The sequence below is a fragment of the Paramacrobiotus metropolitanus genome, unplaced genomic scaffold (genome assembly GCF_019649055.1).
Source record: "Paramacrobiotus metropolitanus isolate TYO unplaced genomic scaffold, Prichtersi_v1.0 Parri_scaffold0000012, whole genome shotgun sequence".
Taxonomy (NCBI): domain Eukaryota; kingdom Metazoa; phylum Tardigrada; class Eutardigrada; order Parachela; family Macrobiotidae; genus Paramacrobiotus; species Paramacrobiotus metropolitanus.
In genome coordinates this window covers 1,292,973-1,316,605 of record NW_026570232.1, presented here as the reverse complement: position 1 = coordinate 1,316,605, position 23,633 = coordinate 1,292,973, and the positions used below count along the sequence as shown (strand labels likewise).

Genomic DNA, 23,633 nt, shown 5'->3' with positions numbered 1-23,633 from the left:
ACATTTCGATTGGCATCGATGGACCGGGAAACAAGTCATTACAGTACTTACATGAATATTAATGTACAGCACTTTATTGTTGGACCATTGTTACCACATCCAAAGGGTCACCTGTTGCCGCATACACAATGCTTAACCTTAACATACAGTAAATAAGTACTGTAATTAATTTCAGTAAACAGTCAGATAAATCGCTCTCGTTACGACGCGTTCCTTTTCTGCTCTTGTGCGAGCACTCGTACTAATTATTGAGTTCGTGCAACTGTTGCAGCAATTCAACAGCACTCATAAAAACATGACACAAATTAATTTTGATTATCGATCACCGATCATAAGAGTTCGTATTTCTCTTTGGCAACATTCATGCAGTTGGTTTTCAGGCGGTTCTGCAGATTGGTGCCGATGGAGTAGATGCTGCAGGGTGAGAAGCGCCGGTTGTTGTTGTGCATGCCCATGGCCGACGTAGGGTACATAATGTAGTTGCCGCCGTTGTGGCCGTCGTTGGCTTTGCCAGCCGGCACGCAGTTCGTCGGGGAGGTATCCACAGCGTCGTGGTTGGCCCCGAATACATGGGCGATTTCGTGCATCACGGTGATCACCGATGCCGCTCGTTGCCGCACCTATCACCACAACCAACACAGTGCATGATCGTGAGCATAAAGCAAGACGATACATAAGTACAGGTACGAGTACAATAGAATTCTGCACTACCAACGCTATACCATAGTAAGCAAAAGCATTTACACAAGAACGACTTAAATTTCAGTAGGCGACTCATATGAACAGTACAGGAATGCCGAAGTAAAATACAGTTGGCCTAGGTAGTAGGTACCGAGCGGATAGTTCATTATTATTATAACAATACTATGTCCAAAAAAGTCTAAAGAGTAAAACGCGATGTAAGCATTAAGGAGCAGCAACAAAGAAAAACCGCTATCGGCGAATAGTTATAAAAGACTTCGTTTATTAGCGAATTCTATTTCATGTTTGTAAACCAGTGTTTCATGTTTAATTAAACATTAAACATTGTTCATGCGCTGTTAATGTTTAAAAATTAAAGACCTTCAAATACAGTACGTATATGCATCACTAGCAAAAACAAAAAACTATTATAGACAGATTCATAAAAATATTTAAGAATACTTCATCAGCAGTCGCAAAACATTCACCTGACAGTCCGTCAATACATACATGTATGAAGGTTGCTTCACTTCGTGCATAAAACCCTTACGTATTGCGCATTAATGCACAATACTCGTCGCAGTGTGAATCTGTTAGTAATAAAAATTGTTATTGTTCTTACAAACACACCTCTCCGTCCATGCTGCGAAAATTGACCAGCGCCCAGTTATATCGCGGATTGCACACGGTGCCAACGTAGGAGATGCCGAAGGTGCCCTGCAGATAGGAAAAGGTAAAGGTCATGGCGATACAGGCATCTCCCGTATCGATGAACTTCATCTTCTTCAGGAACTGCTCATCATTCAGGTCATCCTCTTGAAAGGGATTCCCCGGCGACTGCAGCGAAGTGAACACCGTGATGCGTTTAAGGGACACACCCACTTTTCGTGGGGCACTGGGCATAGTCCACTCGGTGGAGCGGTACAGATGGTCGGCCTCCTCGATGTGCCAGACAATGGCCTCCACAGTCTTCTGCACCGAGGCGAAGCCGACGTTGGCGAAGAAGCGGTGGTCGGCGATGACGTGGATGTGGCAGGTTTTGTCTTCGCCCACAGGGGGCGGCGGGTCGTCGTAGGCGGGGTAGAGATTGGCGTGCCGGACGATGGGCGGGCCGTCGGTGGGCGGGAACAGGGCTTTGTAGTGGAGAACGGTCTGGTAGTAGTAGCAGGAGGGATCGTTGGCTTTACAGGCAGTCTCCACGGGGAAGAGACGCAGGTCTTCCCACCGGTAGATGATGGCGCGGTTGGACTGCTCTTTGGAGGATTTTATGCGCGACGTGTTGCCAAAGAATCTGTTAAACAGCCTTTTTGGTCATTGATAGATACGGTTGGAAGGGTATTCGATGAATAACAAAAACAACTCGATACCCAGCGGAATCAAAATCATAAAATATGTTAATTTTGAAATGTGGAAGGTTTATAGACCAAAATACAGATAAGGAAGGTCATCTACGAGTATGTTCACGGTTCTTCATCTTCTTCAGGAACTGCTCATCATTCAGGAACTGCTTTATGACACATGTCGTGTACTTAATCATGATCCGGTCACCTCCACCAAATGCATACACACGGTGGATGCATCGTCAACAACAAAGGTACAAGTAACCATTTTGGCACCCGTCTGTGCAACACATGGGCGTGCTGCATAAAGCATTATCATTATGGAGTACGCGCATCGGTTGTACAGGCGTACAATAACTATTTCATTATGGCTGCGTGCACGGGTAAACACGGGTTTTGGCTGCGTGCACGGGTGATATTTTTGGGTCCGCACGGGTGTTGGCTGCGGGCACGGGACTCCTGCACGGGCGTTGGCTGCGTGCGCGGGAAATTATTTAAATTGTTTAAATTTGATTGTATAATTTAGTTAGAAATTTTTTACATAATTACTACTTAGGAAACCTACTCACTTAGCCCACAATTTCTCAACGAAAATACCTACCGCACGTACTGCGAAATTTGCTGTAAATAGCAATTACAGAGTACTATGTTACCAGTTAAAATCTATAGAAGTACTTGTTAGTGCAGTACCACGAAGTACTAGAAAGCCACCGTAAGAAGAGTCGACGACGTGAGAATATGTCAGAAACCGGTCGAAAAACCTGTTGTGATTGATAAGACCTCCGAAAATTATAAATGTTACGACTAAAATTTGAAATCATAAAAAACTGAAAAGCCGTGCACACAGCTAACACCCGTGCGGATCCAAAAAGGTCACCCGTGCACACAGCCAACACCCGTGTCCAAACTCCGTGCACGCAGACAACACCCGTGCAAACACCCTTGCACGCAGCATCGACCTAACTATTTTCACACGATCTGCACTTGTATTATTCATAACATAATTTATCAGTTTTCAGTTACTGTACTGTACTCCACCAATGAACATAATATGTTCATTGGTGAAGTACAGTACAGTAACTGAAAACTGTTAAATGGGATTTTCTTGATAACTGTTGATACGAACCATCGAAAATGTTCGTACAAGGCCTCGTACACTTGCTCGAAAATGCTTGCGCACTTACCCTGAAGTCTGAAAAATTTTAAATACAAAGGACATCTTCGAATTTATTCGGTTTATGGAAGGAACTTAAATTGATTGATAATGTAAACGTATTTAATTTGACTAAGTTTTACCGAACAGGACTTTCAATAAAATACGTCTCACTTCCGGCTTCGACGACGCCTTCGAAGAGCCCGTTCTTCCGCAGCACCCCGTGGGCGCGCGACTGCGGCAGCTCCGCCACGTGACCGCGATAATAATGGATTTTATCGGCCACGGTCAGCGTCTCGGTGGCGTTGGGCGCGGAGTTAACTAGCAGAAGGTTACTATTAAATAACTTTAATTTAACTTTAGGGTCGAAGTAAACTTAACAATTATTTGTTAGTAACAACTTAATTTCTGTAGACGATAAAAATATCTACTCTACTCTGCGATTGTGACGAAACTAAGATTTTACCTGCTGCTGGTATGAAACTGGCCCATTCATACTTGGCGACCTTTTGCGCCCCCGGTTCTTGGGGCGGATACGGCTGGGAACGGACGCAGCATATAAGTTGAACGGCTGCCACCAAGAGACAACATAAAGTAGGGAGTACGGCCAAGGACATTGCGTCCACGCGGTGTCGGGCTACCCGCGGCGGCAGATGGACACGGCGTACTACAGGTCACCGACAGGGGGATTTAATAACGCAGAATGGGCGGGGAGTGGGACACTAGGTCAGGCATTCTTGCAGGCGGATGAGCCTAGCCTGCCCGCCCGGAGAAGGGACGGCGCTGACAGTGAGGAAACGGAGCTACTTGCGGAGGCATGGCAACATCCCCTGTACATCCCGCCTCACTTGTCTACAATCTTCGTGTAAAGAAACGAGAACACTAGAAGTACTGTAAATAATTCGGTAAACTAATGCACGTTCGCGTGCATTTGTGCCGGAGCGCGCACTTATGTCGATTCCTTTTCCGGTATTTCCCCTTTTTTCAGTGTATGTGCAGTATTTACTAATTTTAATTTATTAAAATCGCTTAAATTGTCAACGAGTAAAAACGGGCACCTTGAAACTGAGATAAATCTCTACGAGAATACATTTAATTTAAGAGAGCAACTTCTGTATCTCTACAGCGTGATCGACATATGATGTTATTAAAGCCATTGTACTACACAATTTTCTGCAGTATGCCTGGCGTTTAAGCACGTTTAGCAGTTTACTGCGTAATTCACTAGATGAGAATTATCAACCATGTTTCTTTAATTTAATACTCCCTAATCAAATCGACAACGTCTACACAGTGAAACCCAAAGAGGTAACCGTACACAGACAGTCAAGGTAATCAAAAAAACAACGACACAGCCGATCACAAAGAATATAACCCCAGCCCAGTCCAGCACGCAAAGACCACAAACCAGTCCCCCTCCGAAAGAAAAGTTCCCTCCTCATTATCTTGGTCGCTGCAATCAATCAACCACCTTCCCCCGCGGGAAATATTCCCTTACTCTCTCTGTCAAAGCTAACCGCTGTGTGTCGCGTCTTCGCCGGATTTGTGTTTGAGGAAACACTCCGACGAGGTGGGAATGTCGCCGCTGCCCGTCGGCAGCGGGCTGCTGGAGGAGGGGGGCGGCCCGTGAAAGGGGTCCATGTTGATGTCGCCGGTGGGGCGGGGATCCTCCTCGCCATTCTCCACCGCCTGCGCGGAGGGCTCGCCCGGCTCCGGGGTCAGACAGGAAGCGCGAAATTCAAAGGGACCGTCTTCGCTGTCCTGGGCGCCGTTGGCCGCTTGCGATGATCTACAACAACACAGAAAACATATCCTTCTTGAAAAGACATAATATTATTAAGGCATCATTTCGCGATATTTATGCTGAATAAACTGTACATGCTGAACAAAATCTAATTTTGCTGGTAGACAGCCATAGTCGCAGTATTAACTTGTAGGCGATATTGATTTTATCACTATTACCACTACTTTGTCATTTATAACTACCCAGTATTAAACTGGGAATTTAAAAAGAATATGGCAGATAAGATCCGTCAAAAAAAGCAATATGCATCTCACTGTAGTAGCACTTACGACAAGAAGAACATATCCCGGTTATTGTTATCTGTTCCAGGTTCAAAAGCGGAGAAATCCGCCCATTCATCAGCAGATGCTGCTGGTTTGGATGTCATCTCACTGTCCCAGTTGGCAAAATCGTGCGACCCGTCCGTGGACTTCATGGCCGTATCCCACGGTGCTGCAAATTTTAAGAAATTAAACGTTTTATAAAACTGTCATCAAATCCATTTAAGTAGTATGAAAGCGACCAAACAGCACATTAATTTCCAGCTTGCGGCACAGCAAATACAACGATGACTGTAAGCAGTATATTTTATCGGTAATAATGCCAATGCTGTGTTCTTAGATTACGTAGTGTTCTAGTTGTAATGAACGAACATTCCATATAATATATCAACATTTCAAATACTTATACTGTACTCGTAGAGCAAGGCTCTGTGTACACAAAACTGTTCATTTCAAATTTTTAATAAAATTTTTTAATAAACGCTGAAAAAAACGAAGTCTCAAGCGATGGGCTGGTACTTGTTAAAATCATAGCTACGCCAGCAGCCATCACCTGCAAAGCTCATACATAATCTTTTAAAACATATACAGTCGGATAGAAGTAATTCACAATTGTCAGTATCCATTCTGGTTATAATTTTTGGTTAGTTACAACTACCAAATTACGTACAGTTTGCATTTTCGGCTTCCTCCATCCGCTTCAGCCCATCCTTTTCGGCCACATGCAGCGGCTGCACCGCCGGCCAGTCGGACACGGCGTCCTTGGCCACTTTAGGCGTTTTGACAATTTCCTCATCGGTGGAAATATCCATCTCCTCGTCTTCATCACCGATACGCAACCGCATTTCCTCGTCAGCCAAACTAAAAAACACGTCACAGTGACTCATATGTGTTCAGACCGTTTCGGAACAAACCGGCAGTTAACCGTAATAAACGTGCTATTGCCAGTGCACTACATTGTTACCGCTAAACAAAATACAAGACTATGGAAGCCAAAAACCTGTTGATAATTCGTTACAGTAAAAATTCATCCATGCACGGAAATCAAAAACGACACAAACAGCGGGCACCATCAACCATTAAAATTTAAACCGGGCTTTTTCCCTTTAGGCACCGATAACGCGGACGAAACCAATAAGAAAGACTTACTGATCAATAATCTGGTTGGCTTTCTGGTCGGCTGTGCCAGGCGGTACATTCTCACTATCCACCAGCCGATCGATGTGCTTCTTCATATTTATATCCTCCGTTGACTGATCACTGTAACCGCACAGACAAGCACAATTAAATCCATCCTTCCAGCACAACCATGGGTGTTTAGTGTTTACATATCAAACGATAGAAAAATTTACTGTCTGTTTTAAAACAGAAGTCGATATCGGAAAGTCTTTTATAGAGATAAGGCACTCTTTCTGTTTTTAAAAGTTTTTTTAGAACAAGAATGCCTTTTTATTTTCTGAACGCTTTTTATTTTTATGCTTTTTATTTTAAAACAAAGTGGAAAGAAAAGTGATAATTAAGACGCCAATTTTTTATCAACGGTGCATAAAAAACTACAACGATGCCTTCGGCTTTACAATAATTGAACAACTTCAGTCACGTCAGTCTTAAACCATCAAAATAATTACATCAATTAACGATATCAAACGAATTAATTAATTAACTACATCATACGAAATTATCAATTAACTATAATCATACAAACCCCGGAGCTGCGGATGTGCTATCATATTCGAAAGCGGCAACATCACTCGGAATGGATCCAGAATTGGGCTAAAATTAATCGGCGTAAGGAGAAACCGGTACAAATCAAAACGTTTATGCTAACCTGGCTTTGGACTTGGAGCGGATGCACACCAGCCTAAAAGCACAATAAAAATGGAATGAAATTAAAGAAGTACAATTGTTAATCATAGAAATAAAGGAGAGATGTTGATTAGTTAACTAAATAAAGCTCATTTGCGGAATTAAAATGCGCAAATTTGTTTAGGCAAACTTACGATGATTGCTGTACTACCATGAATTTTCAAAGCATACAGTAAGTACTCGTAATTCCGAATACAAAAGTATTAAAGCCTAGGGAGCAGCTGCACAAAAACGTTCTTCCTTACAAGGCAACGGGACTGAATATCAACCAAAGGCTTGATACTGGTCTGCATAAACTCATTCCATTCTTGAGTCGTGGAAGCATCCATTTCTACAGAATAACAAATAAACAAATGCCATGTCAACAAAATTTTTCAAAACTGCAGAGATCAACCAATTAACTATGGACAGACATATAAAGCGGTCAAAATACTACTACTAATTTACTAAATGATTAAATCTAATTTATACGGCACTAACAACCAGATGCAATACAGAATATTGTCGCACATTAAAACGGTGAACGCATTTCAAAAAACAACTAGGGCTGAAGTAAAAAAATATTTCCATAATGCTGAGCAACTGACCATCAAGAAGTACTTGAACGAAGGAATTTTTGGAAGCCTGTTCAGGGGAAAGCTCCATGCTAATGGCTGTCACATGACCCATGTATGCTCGCCGGGGTTTACCAGTTGCTCTAAAAAGTTGCGCAAATTCATTATTTTTTCTTGTACAATGCAGCTATTGAGCAGTAGCAACACCGCGTTCCAATACAGAAGTATGCAAGTCTTTTTAAACTCACTCTAAGTCAGCGTTCTCCTTCCATGCCTGCATTATTCGCTGTTGCAACCGCCCATCCACCAGCAGCTACAAAATCGCAAATGTCGGATACTACAGTTAAACTGTAACTGTATAGTAATACCGAAAAAACGAAGAAAACTGACACAAAGAGCACAGCACATCTTATTTTTAGCACGATCCGAAGTGAATGAAATAAATATAAATTTTCGAAACAAATAATAACTGTTTAGACTGATAAAACCCACTGGAAGAATTTCCATACATTAATAATCTAATTAACATTCTCATCTATTTTGTTGTGCAAATGTTCCGTTCAAAAAGAATTACGCGGCAGTACCTGGTGTAAAAGTGGATGATTGACCAGAACATTTTGCGAATTCTCAGCGGTGGTAAGCGCCAAGGGAGTATTACGAATAATGAGGTTAATACAGTTTTGCACGTGCAAATGGAAAAAGGAATTCCAATAAAACTGGAAAAACATTTCCTATAAAAAGAGAAATATCAAAGGTTAACACTGGCAGCAGTCGGACGTGATAAGATTGGCGTGTTGATACAGGCGCGTTACGGCTTTTGTTACCAGGAGCGTAATTATCAGTCCACTTTGGTAGATTGTCTGATTTAGCTGCGGTCGGCCGAAGGAAATCAATAGTGCCAACAATCGAACGAGCTGCACGCGCGTCTGGCTGACGCGATTCGTCAAGGTCACTTCGCCCTCCGCCAACTCCGCAATCAACATATTGCGCTAATCAGAGTAGAAAAAAACGTAAGCCACCTTCTTGTGCTTTTGATTAATTACTCTTATTATTCTGGTAATCAATAACGCATCACGAAATAAATTTTATGCAATATTTTACTTTTGAAACTTATAAAAATGCACACATTCACTGTAGTATACAAGTGCACACGCATAAGAAAAAGCGCGACAAATGTCACCTAAGTCAATAAATAACACACCATATACATTATCTTTAGTTAGTAGTTTAGTTATCCAAACTTACCACCGGTGGGTTTTTTAGAATATCATGTAACTGGGGGATAACCGGGTGAAGAATTCTGGTATATTTGTCAATCCGCGAATTGACAACGATAAAGCTCAACTCGCTAAATAAGGCTCGCTGTTCGGCATTACCATCAAAACTGAAAACAGCCGTATACGTAATTATTTTTCAATGTTGGTCATCCAAGTGTAAGCGAAAATTCTTACTTGACCGGAATGAAATCAAAGGGGGCACCCAGAACTGAAATACAGTTAACAATGGATGACTGACTGGAGGAACTCTTAAGAAGAATCCCAACGACTTGATTTATAAAATCATCACTGCAAAAACAAAATACTGTAATTTAAAGCACATCCAGAACTTGTTAATTAAATACAGCAGCAAAATAAATAGATCCTTCTGAACTTTCAAGTAAACGGAATATCCCTTTTTCTTTATCATGCATCCTGGTACAATAAAATTTAAACGTAGCAGTTTACGAAAACTCATTATTTTACTCTAGAAAAACTTCTAAATACTGTAAAAACAATAAAAAAATATAAGCAACAGACAAAATCGAAATAGACAATTTCATTTTAACCCACTAAATTTACTATTAAATTGACGATAACTACCAGAATTTTGATAACCTTAAGTAAACTGTGAACATTTAACGTCAAATAAAGCGTCGCAAAACAAGACTGTCGAAAAAGACTGGTAATGATGTTAATTGGGGTATCATATGGCGCTAATGGATATTGAAATGCCACCGTAGGCCAGGGCGGATACGAATTAACATGCTACTGCTATTAACCTATCAGCTGCCTTGAGAAGATCATTAGCATAGGTTTCCGGTGTCAGTTTGGACATTTCATCATCCGGTTTGAGCTGCTGGAGTTGCTGCTCGCGTGAAAAACGAATAATATCGGAAATGAGTTGTGCGGCATTGAAATGGTAATCGGGATCGGCTATGAAATTCACATCCAGATATTCGGCGACACGCTGCATGAAACGCTGCTGATTCAGCCACTACAAACACGGGACACATTACTCGTAGTACTTGAGCACCATGAGTAAGCTATCAGTAAATGCTTGATGATATCCAATAAATCAATAATTTTAAATAAAGATACAGTTTTCACTGAGGGGTTTATTAGTTTTCAGTTTTATCTGGTTAAATCTATGCTAAATGACGTCAATCAATTGTCTAGTAAGCAGTTACAGTAAAGTCCAAATTTTTCCTAAGGCGAAGTAAAAAAAAACTAGGAGCAACAATGTAGTTTAAAAAACAGCATTAACAAACGCCAGCGGCAAGCGCTGACAATTTTAAAATTCAACCGAAAATTCTATGCCAAAAATCATCCAAATACGTTAAATTATATTTAAAATTCGAAATCAGAAGATCAAACAACAGTGCCGCATATGGTTCAACAAGTAAAAATCCGTACAGGGTACAATTAATATAAATTTTTATATTTACGTTGTTAGAGTAAACTATTATCAAATATTCATACCTCGCACATTTTGTACCGGAAGTCATCATTCTCATGGGCAGTAATTAAACGAATATAAAGATCGGTAATGGCCGTAACATTTAAATGTTTCAACGACTTATCCAAAAACTCTTCCTTCTGCTTCAGAAACGTAAAAACCTGCAAAACAACGTCACTCTAATCTAACCTCCTAACAAATAAGCTGAGAAACAACACCCACTTCAATAGGTTTCTTTGAGATCAACAGTCCCAGCGTTCTCGTAACAAAACTAGTTAAAATGGGATTAAGAATCTGGTCGGTGGAAAATAAGCCAAATAACAATTCCAACAATTCTCCAGGCGGTTGGGTTAAACCGTCAAGAATTTCGGGAACGTCCGCGTTCAAGATTTCGCAAGCGGTTGTTGCTTCCCTATGAAAAGACCAATCATCATCACGCATTTCACATTCCTAAATCACTGACTGGCATTCGAATGCAGTTAAGAACAACTTTGCTATTGTGGAAGTAAAACACACAAATTATTATAATTTCCCCATTTTTTCAAACCTTAGTCAGAGTTCACACACCGCTTTGTTATTTTATTTTGCTTTGTGAAATACTTGTACAGAATCAGCTGTACGTAGTACTGAACTATTGGTTTATTTAATCCTGAAACGTTCCGATAAAAGAAGACATCGAACTTTAAAATAACCAGGACATCAAAACGCATAACATCCTTTCCTGCACTGCACTCGCCAGTTCTGTCAATCTGCAAAGTACACGTAAAAACACGATAGAAATCCATATGCACTAACTTGAAACGGTTTTTGGCGTCCAAATCCCCAGCGGGCTCTTCGGTAATTAAATTAACCAGTTCCCGTAATATATCCGGCCGAGTTAATCTACAAGCAAAAGAACAACGCCACAGATTACGTATTATGCTAACTGATTGTTGTACATTGTATGTAAGTATCGATGTAAAAAATCAGACTGATAAGAAGTAGTAACATCGATAACACCCCATAATCACTCTGTCTATAGCACTACGGTGTGTGTATCCCTGTATCGCCAAGGCGGAAACACCAGTGCATAAAAAGGGGATGTAACGGCATGCGCCGCTTTCAGTCTTTTTAACCCACTTACACTTTAATGAGTTGTGGTGCACGGGCTTTCGCTTGCTGGATGCAATCTTCCTTCTCAAATAAATCTTTCAGCTCCACTTTCTGTGAGCAGACCGTACAAAGTTTACGCAAGGTATTCGCCAAGCAAAATGCAAAACGAATAAAATCACCTCAGGGTCAGTATCCAGTAGGACGTCCTGCACCGAGGACTCCTTATTCAGCATCATATCAAACTTATTCCAGAACATGGTGGATGATTTGGATGGCTCACTGTTTATTCTACAGTCCAAAAATACAAACCAAAAATAATGGAGAATTCCGCGACACAACTCACGTTCCCAAATGGGGAAAATAAATAATAAATCAGCAAACGATGCTCGTCAGTGATCAGTTCATGCATTTGTAATTACGAAGATGTTCAACAACAGATCGATCCTAATTTAAAGCAAAGCATAAATTTTCATCCCTATAATTTTCCTGTAAACCTGGGTGGGTTATCAAGGAATCAAAACAATCCTTTGGAAATCGGGAGTGTTCAAAAATCGTCAATGAGTTCATTGACATTTGTCCTGAATCGCCACATTCAGTGCGAAGGCCAACATTCCGAAATCCGAATCCCAGCAGTCAAAGGAACAACCGACCGAGATTCTGCGCCCGCATGGTATCCCTGAATCCTAATCCAGTACTGAAATCCATATACTTACAAGTAATATATCACGGATAATCCATAATAAATTTCAGAAAAACACAAAAAACGTTTTCACAGAAACTCGTAGCAAAACCAGAATGAATGATCAGGTCGTTCGCGGTCTCTTTTCTGTGAATTCCCATTGGTTCACGGTACAGGGTAATGGTTGGCTTAAGCTCTGTTTTTCGTACGATAGCATACAGATGACCAGAAGCGCCCGAAATCGAATTATTACATATCTGCTGCATTTTGAATTTTCGAGTTTAATAGACAAGTAACAAGTTTGGTTTTCGCAGTATTTGTGTTTTTTTATGTATGCCACTTTTGGCGGAACATTTCTGCATTTGTGATTATGATGTAATGTTTTGAAAGACAAGGTATCTTCGTCGTCGCTTCCTTGTTTCCCCATCGAATGGTGGTGACTGGTGAACTTGCATTTGAAAGAACTATTTCCTCTGAGAACTTCGAGAAGCGATGAAAGAGTAAGTCGTATCGAAGACTGTAATAATAACTGACAACGTGTGTACCCAGTTCCAGGGCTGCCGTTGACGCAGTGGCTTACAGAATATGCAGTGTTTACCGTCGGATTTTGCGACAACTGTTTCAGCGTTATTATACTGTTCTCTTGTTTGTAATTGCGCGAACGGGTTTGCGTTTTTATCTGGCAGAGAAAAGAAACATTCTTCGAAGAAGGAATCATCTGCACCGAAGTTCCGTAAGCGATGCTACTTGGACATCGCCATCGGCGAGCGGAATGCAGGTCGCCTTGTGATCGAACTGTACGACGATGTGGTGCCTCGCACGGCGGAAAACTTTCGCGGTCTGGCCACATCGGAATACGGAATGGGACAGACAACGCACAAGAAACTCACCTACCAGGGTGTGCTCTTTCATCGGGTTATCAAGGATTTCATGATCCAAGCTGGAGATTTTACAGGTAAATCGGATTCCCTGAAGGTTGTTGGCTTGCAGCAGTGCTTTCCATTCCCACGTTTGGGACTTTTGTGCAATAAATACGCGGATTAAGTGCTCACATTTTCATAATTAATTTTAAGTAAGCATTTTTTCAGTTTTCGCGATGACGCTCTGCGAATGCGAAACTGAGGTGCTTCGCGAGCATGTTCGAACTTTTTAGTCAGCAGTGTTAAACGTGTGCCAGCTACCATAATTGTGTTACTTGTTATGGAGATTGTTAAAATAATCTTGTTCCTTTTGAGTTTCGAAGGAGTGTTTAGTGAAATCCTGTGTTTTTAGCTTTCGACGGAACGGGTGGTGAATCGATTTACGGCGGCAAATTTCCGGTTAGTTTAATGAACTATAACAGTCATTGAGGATTTATTGTGTTTTGGACTTTTAAGTTCGTTTTGATATGGATTTTTGATCATTTTTCTGCATGAGTTGCTGTTTGTAATAAAAGTTGTGGATCCCCATTTAATTCTGTTAAACCATTGAGAAATTTTTTCGAATAGCTTGCGTAGTATTTTTGCTGCTAACCGTACGTTACTGAAGTCAGATTTTTCTCTTTTCGACAGGATGAAAACTTCATCCTTAAACACGACCGACCGTTTTTGGTATCTATGGCCAATGCTGGCGTCAACACCAATGGATCCCAGTTTTTTATTACATGTCAGCCGTGCCCTTTTCTGGATAACAAACACGTTGTTTTTGGACAAGTGGTTGCAGGACAGGTAAAGATGTGATTTGCGAAAATAGTTTGGACAAGTGAAGTTCATCTCTGTTTTTTGGGGTTATCGGGGTTCGTGCGTAATCTGTGAAAGCGATTAGTTTTATCCATCCACATTTGCTTTAAAGAGTCAACTTTACTTTGCTTCAGGGATTTAAAACTCTTTAGAATAACGCTAAGGCAGACCACTGATTTTGCTAGGTTTACATTTACGAAAGCACTTTCTTATTTCGCATAATTTTTGAATGAATGCATTTTGTTAGTTACAATAACATAAGTGCATTTGGTACCATTACGTACTGTTGCTCGTTGCTGTCTGGAATCTGAATATTATAAGTATGAATGTGCACTTGCAATATGCATTTTTGTGAATTCGGTTAAGCTATGTCATTTGATTGTGGTGCGTTCTAATCTTGCACTGATGTTGCATCCGTTAGGAGCTGGTCCGAGAAATCGAAGCCCTTCCCACCAAGGCCAACGACGTACCGGAGCATCCGGTACGAGTGATCAAGTGTGGCGAGTTGGTGCCTGTTTTCGCTGACAAATCCAAGAAGAATAAGAAGGAAAAGCACAAGAAGCGCAGTAAACGGGACTCTTCATCATCGAGTAGCTCCTCCAGCAGTTCCGGCAGCTCATCATCATCCGATTCCGAGAAAGAGAAGAAGAGGCGCAAACGTAAAAAGGCCAAAAAAGCCAAAGAGAAGGAAAAGAAGGAAAAATCAAAAGCTAAAACTGAGGCTAAACCTGAACCTGAAGGTGCGCGATAAAATACTGTACATTAATATATTTTTAAGCATGGAAGTATGCTGGACATTTTTCGTATTGATATTTCTGAGTTTACTTCAATTTTTTCCATAGTTTATTGCACCGTGCGACCCGAAGAAATTCCTGAAGTGCCAAGCAATCGCTTCCTACAACGTCACACCTCGCCACCACCAGAGCAAACAAAAACGGGACCACCACCGGACCACGCTCGTTCACCGGAAGGACGTGGCCGACAGCCGGAGGTGAGGGAGGCGGATTCGTCGTTGACGCTCCAGCCGGGAACCAAAGTCGATTACCCGAGCTCGTTCGATGAGCGAAATCGGCAACCGAATCGGTTTGCGGATCGGGAACCGCTTGTGCGCAAAGATTTTGACGGGATCACTGTAAAGGGACGCGGCAAGATTCGCTTTAATGCGCGGCGCAGTGAAACTCCACCGCACTGGAAAAATCCAAAGGACAGGGACAGACCGTGGAGACAGCGCGATAACCAGGCTGGTTATGTGCGGTAAGGATCGCATTAAAGCTGTGCATTTATATTTTGTACCCATAAGCAATAGCCACCCAAATAACTATTAGCGCGGGTACACTACAAATTGTACATGAATGCGCCTTAAAATTGCATGTGCATTATAAGGAATCGTTCAAATGGATGTCTGGGCTGTTTAAAGATTTTTCGAGTGTTTATTTGTTAGCCGTTAACCGGAATCGGAATTTTAAAGTGTGAATTAGTAAATTAGTTGTTTTACTCGTACATTAGCCCCTTTCATTGAAAACCTGACAATTTTGGAGCCAGATTTAGGTTTAAGTTTGAGCGATCGATTAGCAGCTCTTCTTTAACAATTTCTTGAGTTAATATTTTATTGTAGCCAAGAAGAGCCAGGAATCGGCTCGAATAGCGCGTCATGGAAGCAGTCGAAGGAAGCGGATAAGCCTGTTGCCCAACCACCGCCCAATCCACCACGATCAAGTGTTACCGATAACAGCAAATACAACAGCATTCCATACGATTACAAGGCGAGAGCGGAACCCTCCAGCGGGCGGCGAGAGGACCATCGAGAGGAGAAACGCGATGACAAAGAGTATCGCGACCGGGTGCGGTCCAAGTGGCACAGTCCGGAGCAGCGCTATGGGAAACGGGTGGTTAGTCCGGGGATGGGCCGAAGACGCGATAGTAGGAGTCCGGAGAGGCGGAGAGGAATGGCGCGATAATCTGTTCTGGGGTGTTTGGGTTATCCTGACTTGTGAACCACTTTCTGAAATTTCACGAACATAGTTACGTTACGTTCTTTCATGTCTTGTATATGCTTTCAGTTCTTTAAACGCGACATTGATTCCATTGAATGAACTGTGAGAACGAGGACGTTAAGTTGGCATTACTTTTGTTGGGTTTTTAATTAAAATTTTTCGTGTAAAAATTGTTTTTGTTTGAGAATTCAAGTACATATGTTTGTAGTTGTTGCTGATCGTCGTTTTTCTTATCTTAGGAAATCTATGATAAAACTGCGCATTAAAAATTTCGGGATTTGGGAGACTTCCTTTGGGTGTGCAATTCCTGCCGATATTAAAATGTTCTGTTTCGCATTTCGTCACTCGCGTACTTCTTCGTTACTCGTGCCGAATACTGCTAGGTACTTCATTATTATTGTGCGCATTTATCAGTACGTATTGTTATTTTCTTGCCAAACGTGAAACAGTTAGCTTTTCGATGGGATTTTGTGCGAAATATGAGCAATACTTTGAAAAATGAATATGTATATTTATTCCACAGAGATATCAGGGGAATAATTATTGTAATTGAGATTTGTTCATACTGGAGCGGGAACTAATTGCAAGAGCAGGACACCAACGCCTTACGGTTAGATAACTCTAAAGACGTAAAGTAAAAGCAATGTATAGCGTATTTTGTACTGCCGCAGCTACATTATTTTGGCGTCGTGGCTCATGAAAAGTGCCCACTGCCCTGTAAATCAAAATGACAATACTACTGTGCCTGTACAATTGTACATGTACAGTACAGTAGTCGTATGTAATTACCGGGTGGCCGAACAAAATGTCACCCTACGCTTTTGTTCTGCCCCGCGCGAACTACTTGACGAAATCTAGGCTGCATAGACTTGTTCGATAGAGAATTTTATGAGCTACAACAAACAATAAAATATATTTTGAAAAAGTTGAGGCTCCTCGTTAACAATGGCGCCAAGTAAAATCGTGTCGAAATTTTTAGTGTCCCAGCTCGCAAATTTCAAAATTTCGTCTCGCTTTTTGTCCTTGAGCAGCATTTGAATTTTTTAAATTGTTTTATACAAAGAAGGGCTTTATCTTTCAATCGGGAAAACATTTTTGGCATGGTGCAAGCGCTGGATGAACTGTGGGCTAAGCAACCTTTTCGACTTTTCTAAAAAATCACGAGTTTTTTAGTCCGTTTTTTTAAGTATATTAGTTGCAATTTTTTTGTTCATGACAGGGTGCACCAAAAAACGCCGCTTTATCTGGCAACGGTAGGTCGGTGGTTACTACTGGTTAGTGGTTACCCTTTCAAACGCGGGTGTGAACCAGGACTTCTTTTGAAGCGATGGTTTGAAAATTGTTTTTAAAAAATCTGATACCCCGTTTCATGAAGATCAAGTGTGGGCAGTTTCGAATCTTTCGCTCCTTGGTCAGGCAGGGTCACTAGAATGTCGTTGTTCTTTACATTTAAAAAACCATTAACAATCCCTCTTTCCAAAACAGTAACGTCACAAACATTAATGCATTGTACTGAGTATTTACAATTTTAATTTGAAAATAGGACAATTTAAAATTTTATTTCCATTCAACTCCACCCATATTTTTTGAATAATTCAGGGAAAATGGAAAGTCCTTTACATTGTTGTTGACTTAACTTTATCGTGTTATGGAAATTGTTCTTTCGAATAAAACTAAAATCATGCCAATCAAGCACTGGATAGGCCCAGGGCACCTTAGTAAACCAGGGTGACATTTTGTTCGGCCACCCGGTAATGTAAAGAAATGTGCAGTGACTTGCATTTACTGGATCCTGCCGACGTGACAACGACTTTCATTTTATGTGTGCACGTGAATTTGTTGTTCTATAAACAGAATCTTTTAATGTGAATTGTTTGTGGCAAAGCGAACCAAGCAGAGAAATCAACATCGCAGCTACCGGTTTAATCATGGACGAATAAATGGAGCGTACAATTCAACGATGTTTGTACGAGTGGCCAACACTAACAGCCGCAGCACCGGTACAATGGCTACTTACGGTTAGTGCTAAAGTTTGACACTTATAATACTATTCAAGTAGTACTCACATGTTATTTATTAACTGATAAGCCATCACTTTCCTGCTGATTGCCATCGTTTTTCACATGCACAAATGTACCATATTTCCCGCATACTGAATCAATGATATAAACGCGTGGGTATTGGGAAAATGAGATGGAGCGGCTGGATAAGGGCTGACTTGTTGCTTCGCTCCAATCGCAAAGCCACAATCGGTCTGCTTTGGTCGGCTGCCGTCTCATGAGTTCTGCTCAAATGAAGTGACTAAAGTTATGCGCAATTTTGACGCGATTTTTTTGTGCTGAAACCATGGATCCATGTTGTTCCGGTGCGGTTATTTCCGACAAAACAGACCCGATAGCACACAACTACATAGGTTGATTGTGCGTTCTCACGATTCGTATTTTACGGAATTGGCGCTTACAGCGTTTTTCAGACACGATCGTGCATTTGTGTTTGCCAGGCTATCTATAATTCCTTAACATCTGGCCCCGAGATTTGTTCATATTTTCTGTTTTTTTTTGCCACAGTGCGAAATTACAAATTGTTTGTTCGTAACGCAGTTCGCACTTCGCAGAGCTTGAATTATTAAACGGTTAAAAATTAGAAAATAATTTTGCTTTTTATTTCGAACGGCTTTTGCCTTTTGTCGTCTCGTAAACGGATACACTCTAAGCGGTTCACCGCCCTGGGTGGCGGCTTACTGCAACAGCACTGGCACCATTGGTCACCAGCCTGACCACCCCATGATGCCGGCCAGTGCATTTATTGTTGTGCTGTTGGCTCGTCTTAGGCCTTGGATTTGGTTGCCTCGCGAATCCGTTTACCTATTTGGTCTGACACCGTGACACGGACAACATTAAACTCAACAGTTCTCAATAAGTCATTACATTAAATTTTTCTGAAGCGGTACTGCTGGCGGAATGGCAGGCAAACCGACGATTGTCCGTAATCTGGCTTAATTTCCTCGAGGATTGATACAGGAGCGAATTGCCAGTTTGCTGCTTGATTGGAATTCGGCTTTTGGCGGACCGCCGTCCGCGGAGTGTTAATATTCTAAGAAATTGTCTGGATCTGACGGCATGCTCGACCAGCACCATGCAGTGGTTGCGGCGGTTTCTTCGGACGCGGCTGGGCCTGGTAACGGGGGTGCTGGTGATGGTGGGCTTGCTTTGCGTGATGCAGATCGCCCGACTGCAGAGTCCCTACGATCCCATCGGGGAGATTCGCGTTAAACTGGAAGCGGCCTATGCCACTGCGTCCAGCTCGGTGATGCTGGAGGAGACCACGTCGCTCGCGGTCGCAGCCATATCCGCTAATCGCTCCCAGCGGCAGCTTTTGCACAGGCAACACAAATCTGGTAAGCCCATTGAGATTTGCTCGTAGTCGTGTGTATAAAAATACAGACTTTAGCATTTCTTCCCGTACAGACCTGCATGGTGCACACTCAGTACACTGTACACCATTAACTCATTTGAATCGGCGTCCAGTTTTTGGACAGCATGGTTTAATAAGCCAGATATTTAGTGTAGTGTTAAAATAGCTGCGCTGTGTCTTGCAGAATATTTTTATGCTTATTAATGCCTACTGTCGCGTTGTACATGGAGGTAGCAAAATAGCCCGATATTAAAAACCCATCTTCGTAGATATTGTACGTGATGTAAATGTTTTGCTTTTGCTTCTAAGTTCTAACAGTAAGATTTGGTGCAGGTGCCGCTTTAGCAATGCCATAAAAACTCCTGGTTTTACCCGGTTTACCATGATTGTGCTTAATGCTTATTTCGATTACGATTAATAATCAGTGAACACGTACGCCTTATTTAAGCATAAAAATACGTTGCTTACGCGTATAATAATTATAATGATTAATGAATGTTTATTATGTATGCTGCTAACTTTTTCTGACAATGAGCTGTGGGCAATTTCAAGTAAATAATAAAAATTATATATAATCGTCTGGAAAGAATTTTTAAATTAAATTAGAAATTTCGAAAAAAAAAATTTCGAAATTTCGAAATTTGATTTTCCACAATTTGGTTCTTTGTGGTCACCAGCACGCTGTAAATATTTGTATGGTTCTGAATCAAATGAATTTGACAACATGCCATGTAATTGATCCGTTTGTTCAAACTTCTTGCAGATTCATCGCAAACCAAAGCACGTGCCAAATTACCGCCAAAAATGGATTTCGCTTTTCCGATATCCCGGACAAATGTCTGTTTTGGTGATTCTCCTCCAAATGATCTGTTTCTCCTTATTATTGTTCACTCAGCCGCTTCGCATTTCCATAACCGAGAATTGGTAAATACTTACAATTGTTAATGCTGCTGCGATACAATCGTACACTCGAATATTACGTAAACATCATGCATGACATTGGTGCCGCCATAATATACTCGTACTAACGAAACGGAATGCAGTTAGGCTAGTGTCACTAGACGGTGGGTGTTTATTTTGGAAAATACCTAATATATATAGATATATTGAGATTCAGTACATATTTATACATATATATATATAGTACATACATATATTAAACTGATACCGGAAATTACAGTAAGTAACTACGTAGAGTCTGCAGTAGAGATGACGCCAGAGTTAAAGAAAATTCATCATTTAGTTGTTACTTTAGCTTTCGGTATTGATAGGAGAGTAAGTCATGTTGAATTAAGCAGTTTTTTTCAAGAATTATTATCAATGTTTATTATTTTGTGCCAAAGCAAGCTGGATATTTTGATGAGCACTCCGGTACTTTATTTATGATTTTCCCCAACCTTTTGAAGTTTTTGCTAAATCGAGACGCACTTTACAGTGCACAGCTTGTGGGTATCGGTAAGATATAGCGCTCACCAGCTGTTGTTTTGGGTTAACCGGAATTGTGGTTGCAGATTCGTGAGACATGGGCGAATGAAGTTTGGCGCCGGAAACAAGGTGCGGCTGTCCTGTTTATTGTAGGAACACCAGTCAGCGAAGCTGTGCAGACCAAAGTGCGTACTTTGACGGTTTGACTATTTCCGTATACAGTATTTCATGTTTTTCGTTTGACTAGATTGGCTGTTTAGTAAAGCTAAAATTTTGCCAAAATCAAAAGAAAGGATTCTGCCGTTTTTATCTTTTAGAGCATTGTTGATTTCTACGAAGAGCTAACCGTTAGTACAGTGCGCTGCTGCACCGTTTGTAATAAGCACGAGAATGATAAAAAAAGTAAACTTCAAACCAACCGGTAACTGTAGTTCGTTAAAAAACCGGGGAAACTGAAAATTCGAAGAAAGTTGGTTACAAGTTTGTTTTCATCTCACTAGGTAGTCAATGAATCCGTCACTTTCGGCGACATCATCCAGTATAATTATCTAGACACGTACCGCAACATGACCCACAAGAACCTAGCCGGCCTCACTTACATCTCCCAGTTCTGCCAGACACTCCCCTTCTCCTACATCCTGAAAACCGACGACGACATGTTCGTCTATCTGCGTCCCATCGTGGCCCATCTGCGCCAGTATGAATACTGCCATCCGCACGCCACGCGCACCATCCTCTGCGCGGAACTGCAGCGCCGCGAAGTGGTGCAGCGGGATCGCAAGGGCAAGTGGTTCGTCGCGTGGGAGGACTTCCCGGATAAACACTATCCGCCCTACTGCTACGGAGGCGGTTACGTGCTGACCCGCGATTTGGTGGAGGGGCTGCTGAGTGCGGCCGGGAAGGTGCCCTTTTACTGGATCGACGATGTGTTCGTTACGGGGCTGACGGCCAAGGCGTTGGGTGGTGTCCAGCATGTACAGTTTCCCGGCCAAAATCCCATCAAAGGATATGTGTGTGATGTGAAGTGCATGCAGGTAAAGGAATTTTAGAAGAAGTTTTTCCGTCATAAAAAATCGTAGCAACCCTTTCAGTAGCTTTTCCTTTTTCGCGCTGTCTTGTGTGTCTGTAGGTGACCCTTTATGTCTATTCTTGTGACAAAGGCGACGCCCAAAAAGGCCTAATATAATTAACATGAAGTATATACAGTATATTGAATTTACAATAATAGACGATTTACACCTCGTATTTGTAAGTTATGCAGAAACCTACTGAACAACGTTATTCGTAATCATCTAATTTTGTCTACACCAGATGGTTTTTGATAAACTCTACTCTTGTGTGTGTATGTAAGTGGCTTTCTGTTTGGTAGAGGTTCAACAAATGCACGTCAGTAAAAAAGTTCTTGTGTCTATCTAATAATCAATCCTTTCGTGATATTTAAAGGTTTACTGGTTAAGCTATAGGTATGGAGTGAGAATATTGTAGTGAACTGGCTACTTCGAGGCATCAATTTTGGCATAGGTACCGGTAATCAATAAGAAACCGTGCTGCTTATGCGAAAATTATATATTTTTTGAGCAGAATGGTTTTAGATTTACTGCATGCGAGATCCGTAAGCAGTACTCTGTTGTAGACGAATCGACGGTGGTTCATGCATACGCTGCAGAGGGCGGACATGATAAAGAATTATTACCGAGTGGTCAAGGATTACGGTCTGGTCCACGATAACATCGATCCCGAAGGCTGCCCGGCAACGAAAAGTGGAAGGCGGTGATGAAAAGTGTCTGCCAAACCGAGAGTTACGATTATATTGATGCATGGATTGCGATAACGGTGTTTCTTCTTTCAGTGGCAGATGGTTGTTTGAGTTTTTAATTTTTTATATAGATATTTGTGACGCCGTTGAAGAAAGTTTCTCTGATCGTTTATGTTGGTTGTTGAGTGTTGACTGCAATGTAAGTAACATTATTGCACATTTGATGTGGTTAGTCTGGCTCGATGCGGCCTCGGTGGTCGGCATGCGAAATGTAAGATCTATTTAAACGCATCTTTTGGATGGATTTTTAACGTGTTATTTAAAATTGGGGTTAGCACTTTAGCTGACCGTGCCAAAGTACTGTATGTACCGTGCTATTCAACTGGTCCAGAGCGCTGCATTTTTTACTTATCGTACGTGCATATCGTACGGTAGTTAATAAAAATATTATAATGTTGAAGAATATTCTATACCTGGCTGCATTCACTACGAGTAGTTCGTGTCCGTGTTGCGAGTAGATGGGTGCTGCGAGTTAGAGAGCGAGATGTCCTTACCGTACTTTACTTACGTGTGCATACGTTTTACGTTGAGGAATTATTTTTCAATAACAAAAAACTCCAGGTAAATATTTAGACGCGTATGAATAAAGAAAATTTTAAATTTAAATAGTGTAAAATTTTATTTTGCACGGATACGATAATATTATATGTACTTTGATACGAGTACCATTGGTAACGTAATGCCGATAAGCCAGCGTGTTTAGACTACCTGGTTTGAATACAACGATCCTGTTCTTCCGGTGCTGACGTAAGACAACCAAACGCAAGAACAGTACTGTGAACAAAAAGGCGATTTAATCAGGGACAATAAAAGCTATATGCGGCTACTTCCCTCCCAAGAATACCTACGCTGCTGACATGACACATCCTTTATGACTAAACCGGTAAGTATATAAAAACCACGTTTTCCGGGGACACTCAGCCCAACCATGTGAATTATTACTTAGCTGCATTTACCAACATCAACCGCATTTTATCTGACAATAAATTCAGAAATTTTTGAAGGTTTGACTTCTAAGTTTTTTCACTGAGAATTTTTAGAAACAGCGATAAAATGCCGCAATTCGGTAACTGGATCATAACGGGGATAATCTTAATCATTGCCAACTTAGTATACGCCGGT

General features: G+C 41.4%; 4 protein-coding genes across 7 annotated transcripts; 2 read left to right on the top strand and 2 right to left on the bottom strand.

Annotated features, from left to right (window-relative positions):
• Positions 1-58: 58 nt before the first annotated feature.
• On the bottom strand, positions 59-3,791 carry LOC129584104 (disintegrin and metalloproteinase domain-containing protein 10-like). Its single transcript, XM_055476207.1, has 4 exons — positions 3,641-3,791; positions 3,318-3,495; positions 1,312-1,972; positions 59-620 (listed from the first exon to the last, which is right to left on the bottom strand). Exons 1-4 carry the CDS (start codon positions 3,789-3,791, stop codon positions 330-332), a joined length of 1,281 nt encoding a protein of 426 aa, XP_055332182.1. The 3' UTR covers positions 59-329.
• A 626-nt stretch (positions 3,792-4,417) lies between these two features.
• Positions 4,418-12,281, bottom strand: LOC129583882 (serine/threonine-protein phosphatase 6 regulatory subunit 3-like). 2 transcript variants are annotated; one of them, XM_055475899.1, is made up of 20 exons: positions 12,179-12,281; positions 11,645-11,753; positions 11,497-11,576; positions 11,169-11,255; positions 10,596-10,785; positions 10,397-10,534; positions 9,697-9,911; positions 9,110-9,223; positions 8,904-9,042; positions 8,483-8,647; positions 8,243-8,389; positions 7,907-7,971; positions 7,692-7,801; positions 7,350-7,435; positions 7,067-7,099; positions 6,944-7,011; positions 6,388-6,498; positions 5,909-6,099; positions 5,248-5,410; positions 4,418-4,963 (listed from the first exon to the last, which is right to left on the bottom strand). In XM_055475899.1, exons 2-20 carry the CDS (start codon positions 11,720-11,722, stop codon positions 4,687-4,689), a joined length of 2,457 nt encoding a protein of 818 aa, XP_055331874.1. In that variant the 5' UTR covers positions 11,723-11,753; positions 12,179-12,281; the 3' UTR covers positions 4,418-4,686. The 2 variants fall into 2 exon arrangements, with proteins under 2 accessions (XP_055331874.1, XP_055331875.1); XM_055475900.1 differs by having other exon boundaries at positions 11,960-12,257.
• A 133-nt stretch (positions 12,282-12,414) lies between these two features.
• On the top strand, positions 12,415-16,162 carry LOC129583883 (uncharacterized). Its single transcript, XM_055475901.1, has 7 exons — positions 12,415-12,644; positions 12,831-13,099; positions 13,417-13,463; positions 13,695-13,850; positions 14,284-14,602; positions 14,705-15,116; positions 15,478-16,162. Exons 1-7 carry the CDS (start codon positions 12,637-12,639, stop codon positions 15,818-15,820), a joined length of 1,554 nt encoding a protein of 517 aa, XP_055331876.1. The 5' UTR covers positions 12,415-12,636; the 3' UTR covers positions 15,821-16,162.
• Positions 16,163-18,021: 1,859 nt separating this feature from the next.
• On the top strand, positions 18,022-23,343 carry LOC129583891 (lactosylceramide 1,3-N-acetyl-beta-D-glucosaminyltransferase A-like). 3 transcript variants are annotated; one of them, XR_008689826.1, is made up of 6 exons: positions 18,022-19,253; positions 20,034-20,194; positions 20,782-20,880; positions 21,196-21,729; positions 22,329-22,650; positions 23,215-23,343. XR_008689826.1 is itself a non-coding variant. In XM_055475914.1 (5 exons), exons 1-5 carry the CDS (start codon positions 18,992-18,994, stop codon positions 22,467-22,469), a joined length of 1,197 nt encoding a protein of 398 aa, XP_055331889.1. In that variant the 5' UTR covers positions 18,022-18,991; the 3' UTR covers positions 22,470-22,751. The 3 variants fall into 3 exon arrangements, 1 of the variants encoding a protein (XP_055331889.1); XR_008689827.1 differs by having other exon boundaries at positions 23,264-23,282; XM_055475914.1 differs by lacking the exon at positions 23,215-23,343 and having other exon boundaries at positions 22,329-22,751.
• Positions 23,344-23,633: the final 290 nt, after the last annotated feature.

What these genes read in the sequence shown, in the direction of transcription:
- LOC129584104 (XM_055476207.1), bottom strand. Translation starts at nt 3,791, where the DNA reads ATGTCCTTGGCCGTACTCCCTACTTTATGTTGTCTCTTGGTGGCAGCC. An exon ending in CAGTTTCATACCAGCAGCAG is followed by an intron (nt 3,496 to 3,640) that starts GTAAAATCTTAG and finishes ACCTTCTGCTAG; the next exon opens with TTAACTCCGCGCCCAACGCC. An exon ending in TTTATTGAAAGTCCTGTTCG is followed by an intron (nt 1,973 to 3,317) that starts GTAAAACTTAGT and finishes GCTGTTTAACAG; the next exon opens with ATTCTTTGGCAACACGTCGC.
- LOC129583891 (XM_055475914.1), top strand. Translation starts at nt 18,992, where the DNA reads ATGCAGTGGTTGCGGCGGTTTCTTCGGACGCGGCTGGGCCTGGTAACG. An exon ending in GCACAGGCAACACAAATCTG is followed by an intron (nt 19,254 to 20,033) that starts GTAAGCCCATTG and finishes AACTTCTTGCAG; the next exon opens with ATTCATCGCAAACCAAAGCA. An exon ending in GCGAAGCTGTGCAGACCAAA is followed by an intron (nt 20,881 to 21,195) that starts GTGCGTACTTTG and finishes TCATCTCACTAG; the next exon opens with GTAGTCAATGAATCCGTCAC.
- LOC129583882 (XM_055475899.1), bottom strand. Translation starts at nt 11,722, where the DNA reads ATGTTCTGGAATAAGTTTGATATGATGCTGAATAAGGAGTCCTCGGTG. An exon ending in GCACCACAACTCATTAAAGT is followed by an intron (nt 11,256 to 11,496) that starts GTAAGTGGGTTA and finishes TTTTGCTTGTAG; the next exon opens with ATTAACTCGGCCGGATATAT. An exon ending in TTCTAAAAAACCCACCGGTG is followed by an intron (nt 8,648 to 8,903) that starts GTAAGTTTGGAT and finishes TACTCTGATTAG; the next exon opens with CGCAATATGTTGATTGCGGA.
- LOC129583883 (XM_055475901.1), top strand. An exon ending in CCAAGCTGGAGATTTTACAG is followed by an intron (nt 13,100 to 13,416) that starts GTAAATCGGATT and finishes CTGTGTTTTTAG; the next exon opens with CTTTCGACGGAACGGGTGGT. An exon ending in GGCTAAACCTGAACCTGAAG is followed by an intron (nt 14,603 to 14,704) that starts GTGCGCGATAAA and finishes TTTTTTCCATAG; the next exon opens with TTTATTGCACCGTGCGACCC.